This window comes from Monodelphis domestica, chromosome 2 (genome assembly GCF_027887165.1).
Source record: "Monodelphis domestica isolate mMonDom1 chromosome 2, mMonDom1.pri, whole genome shotgun sequence".
Lineage (NCBI taxonomy): Eukaryota > Metazoa > Chordata > Mammalia > Didelphimorphia > Didelphidae > Monodelphis > Monodelphis domestica.
Genome location: NC_077228.1, coordinates 477,666,206 through 477,680,211, shown reverse-complemented (window position 1 = coordinate 477,680,211; position 14,006 = coordinate 477,666,206). Strand labels below are relative to the sequence as shown.

The 14,006-nt window shown below is 36.9% G+C and overlaps 1 protein-coding gene across 4 annotated transcripts in view; it reads left to right on the top strand.

The window, feature by feature from the left end:
- HENMT1 (HEN methyltransferase 1) overlaps nt 1-14,006 on the top strand; it is a 30,224-nt gene continuing 16,218 nt past the window's right edge. The window contains exons 1-4 of one of the 4 annotated variants that reach the window (XM_007485061.3): nt 1-268; nt 2,880-3,008; nt 7,420-7,532; nt 8,628-8,762. In XM_007485061.3, the coding sequence (XP_007485123.1) occupies nt 227-268; nt 2,880-3,008; nt 7,420-7,532; nt 8,628-8,762 (419 nt within the window). In that variant the 5' untranslated portion in view covers nt 1-226. Of the gene's footprint in view, nt 443-2,879; nt 3,009-7,419; nt 7,533-8,627; nt 8,763-14,006 lie in introns of all 4 variants that reach the window. The other 3 variants (XM_001381884.3, XM_007485063.2, XM_007485062.2) reach the window with 3 other exon arrangements.

Genomic DNA, 14,006 nt, shown 5'->3' with positions numbered 1-14,006 from the left:
GCATGCCTAGGCTCAGCTAAACCGCGTGGTTTGCGGGCCTCTGAGATACACCGGAAGTGGGCGTGGTGGGGGCAGGAAGCCGGAAGTAGGTAGCATTAGTGGCATCGGGAGCAGCAGCAGGCTGGGGCGGGTGAGCCTCCTAGCCTGGAAAGGCCGGCCCGGAGAGAGGCCATTGGACACCTGCAGGGGGAACCTGGAAGCTCCGGGACCTGCCGGGTAGGGGGGCATGAACTTCGGTCCCCGCGGGGCACTACCTTCCTCAAGAGAGGTGAATCAGGACCTGGCATGCCCCATGTGAGAGGCAGGCAGGCCCGAAGCCTAGGTGTGGAGTAGAAGAGGAGCACTACTTGCTCCATTAGGTGAACCTATTCTTGGGCTTACGCTTACGATAACAGTAAAAAGTAGTTCCTGAGTTTATAAGAACTGTACAACTTAAATGGAGGTCAGTGCTCAAAAGTTACAGAATTAAGCCAGTGGATTGACATGACTATGCCAGTTTTTTTAAAAGACTATTCATAAGATCAGTTAGGAAATTGCCTTTGGGGCTTTGCATAAACTGCTTTTAATTTTTTTCCTTGGTAAAATGAAGTAGTTGGAGTGGTTGGCCTTCAAGATTCCTTCTAAAGCTAATATTACAGGAGAGAAAACTAATGCACTGTTTTAGTTCATGGATAGGTCATACTGTTTTAAAGGGAAAAATCTGAAAAAGATATAAGATTGGCATTGTAAGGGCCAATGGTAGCGATGCTCATTTTTTTCAAAATAGGTTGGTGAAAGGAACACCTTTTGCACAGATTACAGTTTGTTATTTTACATCTTGATTGCTTCTTTTCAGTTAGAATGATCAGTGAACTGCTCAGAAGTTGTAAGATCTAAACCATCCTTCCCACCCCAAGTCCCCTTTCATTGAGTTTTAATTTCCTTCTCAATTTCTTGACTAGCTTCTGATGACATTATACCATTAATGAGAGTTGAATATAGAGGCTTCTTCCACTGGGATTTTGCTTAACAATACATAGGTTTTAAAAATTATGGGGGCAGATTTGGGACTAAGTGGATAGAGTCAGGAGTTCTTGGATTTAAATCTGGCCTCCAACACTTTCTAGCAATGTGACTTGATCGTGGACAAGTCGCTTGTCCCCAATTGCCTTGCCCTTCTGCCTTGGAATTGATAGTGTTGATTCTTAAGACAGAAGGTAGAGGTTAAGAACAATTATTATGGAAAAGTTCAAGGACCAGGTCATTCTACTGAGTTTTTATTGTTTGGTAAACCTAAATTAAATATAAAACTTTATAGTAAGCATCATTTAAGTACATTGACTCAGAAGTCACAAATTTAAAAAGCAGTACCCTCATTGTCATAGAATTCACTTTTTTGAACCAAAGGATAGTATGTTTAGATAAAATGCAATACGATATAGATTTTCATGAAAAAAGAGAAAACTGATGAAATCTATCAGATTTCGTAAATCTATCATTTTTAGGCTTGTAAACCAGGTAAATGAGAACTGTGTGTTATAGAAAAAGTGCATTGGCTAGGCTGAAAAAATATTTGATTTTAAACTAATAAATCAACAAATTGAATTTTAAGAAACTTGAGAAAAAACAATTCTACATATCTTTGGAAGATACAGCGATTTTAAAAAATCACATGGACACTCTGGACAGAATTAATATTTACTAGTAATTGTTATTTTAGGTTTTTCTGTACTAGAAAAGTTCTTTGACAGAATGTAAAATACTAAGAATTAGTTCTAGAAGGAACTTTGTTAGAAGTTGATCAGTTCTTTTTTGCTTTAAAGAAACAAGACCTAGAGAGGTTAGGAGATACTTCTAAGAGTTACCAAATTCATTTCAATCCTTGGATTTGAATCTTTGTCCTCTAATTTTAAGGCTAGGAATTTTTTCTGAATCATTTCATCTACAGAGTGGGGTATATAGGGTGTTCAGGGAGGACTAGCACCTCTTTTCAGGGTTACTCATCCACCTTTTGGTGTCCACCTTCATGCAACTCTTCACCTATGGTTCCAAGAAGCTGTAGCATCTGCATAGGCTACCATGCTATCTCAGAGCTAACCCAGTTTGAGGATAGCCCACAGGTGTTAAATCTGTTCAGCTAGGGGAATTTCTACCCCAAGGTCATCCATGGTATCCATGGCAATTGCCAGTCCTGATTTTTTGTCTTGCTACTGGACTTTTTTTAAACCCTTACTTTCTGCCTTTGGAACTGATACACAGTATTTATTATTCTAAGGCAAAAGAGCAGTAAGAGCTAGGCAGTGGGCATTAAGTGACTCGCCCAGGATCACACAGCTAGGAAGTATGTTTTGAGGTCAATTTATGGCTTCTATCTCTGGGCCTGGTTCTCAATCTACAGACCCACCTACCTACCCCCTTGCTGCTGGACTTTGATTTCTCTAGAAGGGAGAATGAGGCTGACTTTGTGCAACTCTGTCTTAAAATCAACCCACATGCAACTTGAGACATCACTAATTGTAGTCACTGTGCCTCTTCAAAAATGAAGGACTAACAACAGCTGAGAAAGTATAAAAGAGGGCGGGGATTGGGGGGGCAAGTCACTTAACCCCTGTTGCCTAGCTCTTACTGATCTGCCATGGAACCAATGCACAATATTGATTCTATAATGGAAAACAAGGATTATTTAGTATAATATGAGTTGTCCCATAAATTTAGCTTTAAAGAGCTAGCTTTTAAAAATAGCTTTAAAATGCACTAAAACTCTTGGGAAACCCTTTCCAATAATGGCATGTATGTGGGTATAATATAGCTGGTTTAAAAAATATATATAATTAGGAGTCATCTGAGGGAAGGGTTAAAAAAATTAGCCATTATTTAGAGAAACTTTATTTTTTTTTTAGAGTGACGTTATGGTTGATTCAGATGTTCAAGGAGTTCAAGTAAAGGAGAATATTAAATTCACACCTTCGTTATCTGAACAGCGCCATAAGTTTGTTTTAGATTTTGTACGGAAACACAAACCTCAAAAGGTTGGTTGCTATTTCATTGTTTTCAATATGTTCAAACATATAAAGAAGGATTTTTTCAGAAAATATCTCAGAAATGGGTGAGTGGGTGGGAGGAGCCAAAGAAAATACTGTTATATTTAACTGAATGTTGTTTTTTTCTGTCTTTGTATCTCTCAGGCCTAGCACAACACTTGGAACAAAGGTGCATGAAAAGGTTTGAGTTGAGTCGAGTATGTTGCAGTTTCAACATCTTTAGAGAGTTTGGCCAAAATTTAATCAACTTGGTTTTTCTGTATTGAGGGAATGCTTTTAAGTTGGTAGGCTTATTTAACTGAATTAAGCATTTATCCAATATAAATAAAATTAGATTTTTATTTAATAGCATTTAGGATTGGTTGAGGCATTTGATACACAATTGCATTGTCAATGTAGTAAAACTGTCATAGATTAGAGCCTATTGTACTTAATCAAATCCTATACTAAAATTCCATTTACCTATCTTTCTGTTGAAATTGACTTGTTTTAAAAAGTTGTGTTTAATAAGTGCAGCTTTGTTCATAATAAACAAGACTTGCAATAGACATCTTAAAATAGTATTCCTGAATGTGCAATGTGCATGGGTGGTGATCAGCTAACTTTCTTTTTTCTCTGCTTTGCCCAGATTCTTCTCAGCACCTCTTTGTTCTTTTTCTTGAGGAAGCTAGTGTCTCTTGTTTGCCTTTCTATCCTGTAACTGACTTGTATTCTTGGATCTTTTGATTCAATTCAGTAAGCGTTTATTCTTTGTCTGCTATGTACCAGGATCTACACTGGACCATGGAAATGCAAAAAGGAAATAGCTTTTGCCTTTGAGGAACTTACCTTCTACTGAGGCAAAGCAACATGGCTACAGATGTATAAATGCAAAATATATCTCAAATAATATATATTTATATATTTAATACCCTTACCTTCCATCTTAGAATCAATACTGTGTATTAGCTCTAAAGCAGTAGAGTTATGTAAGGGCTAGGCAATAGGGGTTAAGTGACTTGCCCACACAGCTAGGGAGTGTCTGAGGTCAGATTTGAATCCAGGACCTCCATCTTTAGCTTGGCTTTCTATCTACTGAGCTACCTAAGCTGTCCCTTTTCTCTAAAACAGCATTTTTGAGGGACATGGTGAGAATATTAATGGAGGAGATAGAATCAGAATAGACCTTATAAAGAAAGTGGTCAGGGAGCTGAAGTTTTAAGGAAGGCAGAGACTTCAAGAGATAGTGGTAAAAAAAAGAGCATGTTGGCCAAGGAGGACCTTGTGCAAAAGGCAGGAGGTAGAATGTTGTGTGCAGGAAATAGTAGGTAGGTGAATTTGGCTAGAATATAGTGTGAAGGGAAAAATTCTAGGAATATGGCCTGGAGCCAGATTGTGAAGGACTTTAAATGCCACACAGAGGAGTTTGTATTTCAGTCCAGAGGCATTTTGGATTCTTAAGCAGGAATGTGATATGGTACAAGAATAATTCATTTGTCAGCTTTCTGGATCATGACTTGTAGAGGGGAGAGACTGGAAGCAGAGAGACCAATTAGGGGCCACTATAATAATATAGAAAAGAAAATGATAAGAATATGGAAGAAAAATGCTGTAATATGGGTTTAATATGGGTTCTCTGACAGAGAAATGTATTAATTAAATTCTAATTCTAGATATCTCTGCTTAATAAACTTTAGTGGAACAGAAATTCATTCTACTTTTAAGGACCTTTCAAGCATATTTTCACTCAGTATTTAACAGTATTCCCAAACAATGGCAAAATTCTCCAAAAAAGATAAAAGATAGTGGCAGACTTTTGGTGAAAGCTTAGTTAACATTTTGCTCATCAAACAGAACTTTAATAAAAGTCACTTAAGCTTTCAATGCATACTAGAAAGTCTTTCTTAAAACCATTCATTTATTCTTTAACCACTCTTTCAAGGTGGTCAAAGATAAATTCATGAGATACTTCTTTCAGATACATTAATTAAAACCTTGTTCTCACTCTTAGTCTGATCGTGAATCATTTTAGGGACCAGTTCTTCCTCGATTAACTGGAACTTTCCCTTTAGATTGAGCGGGCCTTTGATAAGAATGATTTTTTAAAAAGATTTCAGTGTTGGACATTGTTTCAGAATTGATAATTAAAAACTGATAAAGATTTCTCATTCAGATTAGTCCAAGAACATCTCAATATTTTGTAGTGTATATCCTAAAGAGAGAACAAGGTGGGAGGAGATTTCAGTAGCCTTTCACAAAGGGCCTGAATTATGATGGTGGCTGTGTGTGTGTGCGCGTGCGCAAAGGTGAGGGATGAAAAAACTGTTGCTGAAGTAAAAATAAATAAGACTTAGCAACTTACTGGCAGTGGGAATGGAAATAGATGGAAGAATCAAGGATGATTCCAAAGTTTAGAACTTGAATTCCTAAAAAAATGGGAAATTAGGGAAATGGGGGGGAGAAGTAGAAAGAAGAGTTCAATTTTAGATAGGATGTATTTGAGATGCCTGTTGAACATTAGGTTGGTTATATAAGTTTGGAATTCATCTGCAAAAAAGATGATTATACTCTGGTAGCTAATGAGATTCTTTCCTCCCCATCTCCTACCCCCCAGGAGAAAATATAGAGAATGAAGAAAAGTATAGATGTCAAACACACAGTTCACTGTACTCCCTAGCAAGGTCAGAACCTGGTTAAAATGTAATTGGGAAATTAAAAATAAAATCTTAATAAACTATAGCTAATTTTACCTTTTGAGACCAAGTCAACAGGCAGCCAGTAGACATCCTTATGTCTAATTTAGTGGCTTGGTTTCTATTTGAGTTTGACACCAGTGAAGAAGAACATCCAACAATCACATGAAAAGGGGGCAGGAGATGTGTGATGATCCTGTAAAGGAGACTTAGGCATAATCAGACAAGTAAGAAGAGAACTGGGAGAGAGCAAAGTTTATGAGGTCACCAGGAAAAGAGAATATTAGGGGTAGGGAGCATCAGCATTGAGTGAAGAAGGTGAATATGGAAAAAAAAAGCCACTGGACTTGGCAATTGAGATTTCTTGGTAATCTTGGAGAAAGCAATTTTAATCGAATAGTGAAAGGAGAAGAAGTGAGTGGGAAGGTGATGAAATGATATCAATATGTACATCTTTTCTAGGATTTTGTTAGTGTGCTTTTTAACAGATATCAGACCCTTAAGTAAAGAAGATGGAAGGGGCAGCTAGGTAGCAGATGGATAGAGTGCCTTACCTGGTTTCAAATTTGGCCTCAGATACCCTAGCTGTGTGACCCTGGGCAAGTCAACCCCTTGCCCTTTTGCTTAGAGTTGATACTAAGATAGAAAGTTAAGGTTAGGAAAAAAGTTGGAGCTTTTAGATATCTAGTGGAGAATTATATAGAGTTTAGAATCTTTGCATTTCTCCTAAGCTTATACTTAACTACCTCTATCTTGTGGAGAAAACAGCTATGTGGGAGCTTCTATTAAATGTGTGGTTTATTCCAGATGAAGGAATTAGTAGTGAACTAGGTACATGACAGACATTGTCAGAATTTATCTCATCTTCAAAAGGCAGTTACTTTCTTTGAATGTTTTAGTTTATAGTGTGGTCTTAAGGTGGCACTAAGGACATACTCTAGCCTTTGGGGTTAGGTTTTGATCAGCTGATGCCATGGCTCTTTTAGGACTCTAGAATGATTTGCATTCCTTTAACTTAGATGTTTCTAAAGACTAGGAAGAGCCATTACTGTGAGACTGATAGTATTTTTACAGTAGGGTGGTTAGGTTTCTACTTAAGAAACTACAGTATATTAAACTATCTACAAAGTAATAATATAAGTGTAATACATTGATACATTGATTCTGTTTACATGGAAGGCTCAAATTAGTTATTCTATTAAGATCTTTTTTGTTGTTCATGGAAGTTTGTCACCACAGAAGGTACTCTATAAAACCAAGGAAATATTTATTGAGTCATTCAATGAAATGTTTAAAAATACCTGTGGTTTTTTTTCCTGATGCTATGGCCCATTTTCTTATTTTATTCAGTTTTTAAAAATTATTTGACCTCACTAGGTTTAAAACAGTGTCATTATCTAGGGGAGAGGTGGTTCAGAACTGATTTGCTTCAATAGAGGGAAGAACTGATAGATTTAGAGTTGTCTGGGACCCAGAGGTTAAGTGACTTACTTGTAGCCACACAATTTGTCTATGTCAGAGCAAGGGAATGTTGTCTTCCACACCTGGCTGTAAGTCCAGCCATATCCCCATGCACCATGCTGCCTTTTCATGTAACTAATTTATTCTGTTCTTATTTCCAGGAACCTCCTAAATTCATGCTTGAGCATATTTTTGTGATAAAATATCTGATATGAAATATCTTTTGAGATAGTATGTGGTTATTATCTTTTCCATTTTATTTATAGGTTGCAGATTTGGGATGTGCCAACTGTAAGCTTTTATGGAGGCTAAAATATCATGAGTCCATAGAGGTGCTTGCTGGACTGGATATTGATGAGAACATATTAACACGGAACATGTAATATTGTATTTGAAATTTTTTTCCCTAAAGGATCTTTATTTTTAGATCAATGAGTATCATAGAAGACTTAACATGATTGTTTAATTTTGTAAATTTTGAGCTTGAAAAGGTTGGGATGATTGAAGAAATAGTCTTACTCAAAACCAGTGAATAAGATGAGAGGGAGAGAGAGAGAGAGAGAGAGAGAGAGAGAGTGAGTGTGAGTGCCCATATTGAGCTTGGTTGGATTGTGTTTTTTAAAAAGGAAAAAAAAAACACATGTTATTTGTGTGATAACCATAACTAGAAAAAGAAATTACTATTCTTAGGCCAATAAAATGACCCTTAGTGAATTAGACTGTTTTTTAAAATTCCAGTCCATTTTGTTCTCTATTATTTAATTATACTCTATCATTGTAGATGAAAATGCATGCAGGTATGAACCACATCTTCAAATACACAATTGACATAATATTGAGAATATAAAATCATATAATTAGAGATTTAGAGTTGATAGCAAAATAAAGACCAAACAAAACATTTGTCTTGGTTGTCACATTAGATATTTCTTATGTGTATATTAAGATCATACAAAATTTGCTGACAAAACTGCAGAAATAATTTTGTTTAATGATCTCGTCTGATAATATCAAATGAGTTAACACATATAAAACCCTGTGTAAACTTTAAATGACTATATAAATAAATGTATATTGTATATATACATGTATACATGTATATAATAAATGTAGCATGAAGTAGGAAGACATATTCACTACAGATATTTTGTACTTTTAAACTTCAGGTTTATTGTAATATCAGCTCTCAGGCTATTTCTATGGAGGGTATGATTATCTGTGTTATCTCAGAGGATGTTATCTGTAGGCCAAGGAGTGCTGTGGCATAATATGCATGGTTTCTCTTCTATTAACTTTTCCTATTTTGCCATTAGAGTTTTTATAGTTTATGCTACAGTTTGATTCTCAGATAAGGTTAGTATGACTAGTTCTTTGGGAGTCAAATTCCTTCATCTTGAAGGCCTGGTGGAGCTTTGACTTAATGATTATGGGCATCAGAGCACCTTTAGTCACTCTTAAAATTATGCTTTTACAGTTATAGGTTACATACAGGTGCTGGAGACTATCTAGATCCCAGGGAAAGACCTTTAACTATTACCTTATATCATGGCTCTGTGGTGGAAAAAGATCCTTGCCTCCTTGGATTTGACTTGATAACATGTATAGAACTGTGAGTATTATTACTATGACAGGTATTCTGTGACACTAATTAAAGAATTTTTCTGAATAAATTAGTGGGAAATAAAGGGAAAATCACATATTCTAAATTACCTCTAAGCCCTATTTTTTACTCATGTAAATGCAATGGTGACCTCCTAGAGAGTGGTGTACCACCTAAATCCATCTGAGACCAACCAGTTGGGTCAACCAACAGAGAGTAAGTGTATACCATGTGTGGCAGAGCCAAGGGAACAACATACATGATGACTACACATGTCAAAGAAAACATAATTAAAAGACCTCAAAACCCAGATCAAGGCAAAAACAAATTTTGACTCTAGAGGACTGATGAAAATACCTCCTTCTTACTGAGAGGGAAGAGACTACAGATGCAGAATTGAGGCATGTGCTACTTACTAGACATGATCAGGGCATCATTTAACTGTACTACATGGTTCCAAGAGAGTTCGGTTAGGGAAGAAGTGGAATTGAGGAATGACAATTGTTTAAAAAGGCCTTGATAAAACATTACAGTATTCTGAGAATCATTTTTCAAAGGGTGTGTAAATTGCATCTTGGAGGAGAAATGCTCTAGATTCTTATTGGTGGCATTTATTATGTTTATAATTCTTTTGACCCAACTAACTTTACTTTGAAAGAGAGAGTAACATTGAAGTTATTAACATTTAAAGGAGCAGTAATAGAGACTAATAGTTTTCCCCGTTAAAGTATACTCTTGTTGAGGACAGGAACTAATTTTTACTTTATTAAATGCTTAGCACTATGCCTGACATGTTTAGTAAAATTTGATAAATGCTTATTGGTTGACTAATATGTGGAAAATTAGAGTTGTTAACTGTAAAATATGGTTAATGGTTCATACATGAAAATTTTTGTTTGGTTGAAGGCAAAAAAACCCCTAACCCTTTCACGTTCTACACCTAGTTGAAGTTAATAGGGCTTGTAATACAGATGTTAAATTTTTCTTTATGGGAAAATTTTGACAAGAATTTAAATCAAGCTTATTGGCCTCTGGTTCTGAAGGTCTACTTTTTCCTTTAAACTTTTTTCCCCCCATTACATGTAAAACTTTTAACATTCAATTTTTAAAAATTTGAATTTCAAATTCTCTCCCTCCCTCCTTCTCTTCCCTTTCCTGAGGCAGCAGGCAATTTGATATAGTTTATACATATACAGTCATGCAAAACATTTCCATATTAGCCATGTTTTATCTTTTCTTTTTTAATCAAGGTAACATTGACCCTCCTTTGTTGAGATGCTTCTCAGATTCTCTGTGGCCCTTTAAAGATCACTAATTGCAACTTACATTGCAGCTACTGATTATGAGGTCTCCAGGGCAATATTCTCCAGTCCTGGTGACTTGAATTTATTGATGACAGGTGCTCCTATTATCTCTTTACTCCTTGATTAGCTACATTGTTGTTCCTTGTCTCCAGATCCCTTTTTTGGCAGAAGGAAAAAAACAAAGTAAGAATTAAGTTGCTCAGTCTTCTCTATCATCATTTTCCTCTCTCTCCTTTGATTCTCTTTTCCCCAAAATGCCTTTAAAAAGCCCTACTTTGTTTTTTTTTATTAGCATTAGAACTGTGGCTTAGATGTAACCACAGGACCTTGTTTAGTAATTAAAAAAAAAAAGAAATGTGGCATAACATAAGGAGACTTGCATTCTTTGTTGATATTAAGAGAATTCGTGAATTGGAAAGGACTTTTATGACCATCTAGTTCAACCCATACCCAGAAAAAAGATCCTGCCTACAATCTATTTGATACATGATCATCTGGCCTCTATATGAATGGGAAGGAGATTACTTCCTAAAGAGCCCATTGGCACAGGGGATAGAGTTGGAATAGGAATTGGGAAGACCTGAGTCTAAAACCTGCCTCAGACACTACTAGCTGTGTAACTTTGCACAAGTTACTTAACCACTCATGCTTGTTGACTGCCTATTCTTTTTTTTTTTCTGTGTAGTATCAAAAGCACCAGTTGTATTTTGCTTTCTGGATAAGTTTAGCTCTGTAAGGGGATATAGGACAATAATTAGTGGAGATTTGCCAAGCAAGGGCTTAATTTTTTTTTTTTAATTTGAAGGATGGAGGAGACTTGGGAACATTTGTAGACATCAGAGGATGAGTGAGTAGATGAGAGAGACTGAAGAATGGGGATGGAGAATAATAGTAGGGGCTGTTTGCTGGAGAGGTCAGAGGTTTGTTAAAGGAATTGGTCTTGGCAAAGAGAATCATTTCTTCATCTGAAACTAGAATGTCTGATGTGAGATAAAGAGGTAGGTTTGGTGAATGGTCTCCTTCAGTGTACTAGTGAGATGAAGTCCTCACCTGAGAAGATGGGAGGAAGGGTACAGTGTAATGCCTAAGGAGAGACTAGAACTTTTGGAATAATTGACATGAAAAGTGGCACAGAGAATCTATTAGGAGGAAATAGAATCTTTGCATTCCTGCAGTTAGGGCCCAGACACTTTAGATAATATGAGTTTGTAGTGGCCCCAGTCAGCAGAGTTTTATTATTTCCTCCAGCTATTATATTAAATAGCAAAGGAGACAAGATGGGAGTCATCTCATATTGGGGTTTGTCTAGATAGGATCCGTGATAGAATGGGGGGACAAGAAGATGGAGAGTAGAAGATAGTGTAGGATTGAGTTGATTCACCAAGGAGTGAAAGGAGAGTTTGGCCAGTGCAGGAGCCTGGGAAAGAACTGAGGAATAGAGGGAAAAGAAATCACTTTGAGGAGGAAGCACAGAATTAGGGTTCATGTAAACTAAGTGAAAATGGAATGATGAAAGATGATGACTGGATAAAGGAATTTAAGAGTATGTGAACAGGGAAATAGAAGTTTATGGAAGATAATGGTAAGGTAAAAGATGTAGCTTAAGGTAGAATGGAGAATTATGTTTTGGGAATTGGATAGATTAAGGAACTAGAAAGTTGGGTATTCGAAGGGGTATCATAATATATAGAAGTCTCCTAGTATGAGGGCAAGAGTTGAGAAGTCAGTCAATAAACATTTACTAAGTGTACAACATGTGCCAGGTGCTATAGAAAGCTCTGGGGCTGAAAAAAGGCAAATGACAGTCCCATTCTGAAGATTTCACAGTCTAATGGGGGGAACAACATGCAAGTTATGTACAAACAAACTATATGCACGATAAATTGGAAGGGAGGTACTAGAGTTAAAGGAGATTAGAGAAGGCTTCTTGTAGAAGATGGGATTCTAACTGGGACTTGAAGGAAACCAGAGAAGCTAAGAGGTGGAGATGTATTCCAGCCAGGGAAAAGGCATAGAATTTCTTGTTAAAGGAATTGCAAGAACAGAGTGTCACTGAGTATTGAACTCTTTGAACAGGGAAGAAGGTTTTGAGTGTCTATAGGTAACAGCCACTGAGATCTAGTTGGGTAATAGATTTATATAGTATGAATCTAGAACTTGCTTAAGGAAGATGATCAAAGGAGAGTCTGTCATTTGTCCTTTTTTTAGCCCTGATGCTTAGTATAGTGCCTGCACATGGTGTGCACTTAGTAAATGTTTATTGAATTATTTTTTGAGCTCTTCTAGAACCTGAGACCAATTTCCATTTTTCTTTGAAGTTTTGTGGCTGCTTTGATCTCACTTCCCCCTTCTGAATCTGTGCCTTGTTCTTCCTTTTTTTCATAATTTTCTATGGTTAGATGTTGTGTGTGTGTGGTGGTGGTGGTGGTGGTGGTGGTTTTTGTTTTTTTTCATTTGCTTATTTTCCTAGTGCACTGTGAACTGCTTTGTGCTGGGTTTGTGGTGGGGTTTGGGCCTTCACTGCAGATTTGAGCAGGGGATTGGAGCCTCACTCTGAGCTTCACCAGTCAGGTGCACTATGGACTGCTCTGTAATGGAGCTTGGGGACTTATTTCAGGCTTGGGAAGTGGCTCTGGGCCTCCCCTTTGGTTTGAATGGGTTAGGTATCATGGACTGCCTTGTACTAGGGCTTGGGGCCTCACTGCAGGCTTGTGCCTAGGGCTTGGAACTTCAAGGGGTAAGCGTAGAGTACTCTGCTGTTGGCTTAGGTAGGGTCTCAGAGTCTTGAAGTTGGCTTGTGCTCAGCTTCAGAACCTGGAGCAGTAGGTTAGCAGCTTGTACTCCTAGGCATAGCTTTGCTGCCAGCTGTGCTCCCCTCTCACCTCAGTGAAATAGACCCTCTCAGTCGACCTTTCAAGTTGTTTTCTGTAGGAGAGTTGTTTCATTCCATCCCCTTGTGGGTTCTGTTACTCCAGTATTCATTCTGAGGCACTATATGAGTGGAAAGGATTCTCAGAGCAGTTCCAGCTTTCTGTGCTTCTACTCTTGGCTCCACCTTTGACACCTGCTTTTTCAATAATGCAAGTGCCCTCTAGAGCACTTTAAAAAATTAGTTTTTGTTATATTTTCAGAAATGAGGTGTTAGATAAACCCAAAGAATGTAATTAGTTACTTTTTCTTTAGGTCTTCTTATAAATATGAAGTTGATGAGGCTTTTTCCAGTTCCATCTTTTATTTTTTCATTTATACACACAAAAAATAATTTAGGTGGTGATATTTTTATTATTTCATGTAAACAACAGTTGAAATAAAAACAAAGGGCATTTTTGTTTGAGGAAATTCCAACCACTTCCCTTCCACATATTGCTCTGCTTTGAGGAACACCTGATTTACCCCTTTATCCTCCTTCTTACAGAACCACTCATTCCTGATATGTGGCTCATTGGACTTCATTGTCATGAGCTTCCTTTCCCTTTAGTTCTGCCCTGACACTGTCCTGTAAGTTGTGGGGGTAATTCACCAAGTGCTGTTGTTTACATCTTTTCTGGCAATTCTAGATTTCAAATCCACTTTCTTTGGAAGCCTTCTCAGCTTATCAGTCTGCCTCTTATTCTTCTCTAATTGGTAATCACAGCCATGGCTATATATATATATATATATATATATATATATATATATATATATATATATACACATACATACATGCATACACATATAACATATACACACATATATGTATATATTTAAATAGAAAAAATATACTTTATCATTTTTCCTCAACTTTATTTTTAGACATTTTTATCATTTTGGGGTTTGTCCATCTTGTTTTTTCCCCTTGTGAATTCTCCTTGTGAATAAAAAAGGTACAATAGAAAGAGCACTAATTAGAGTCAGAGGACTTGGGTTCAAATTTCATCTTGGATGCTCACTTCCTTTGTGACCTTGGACA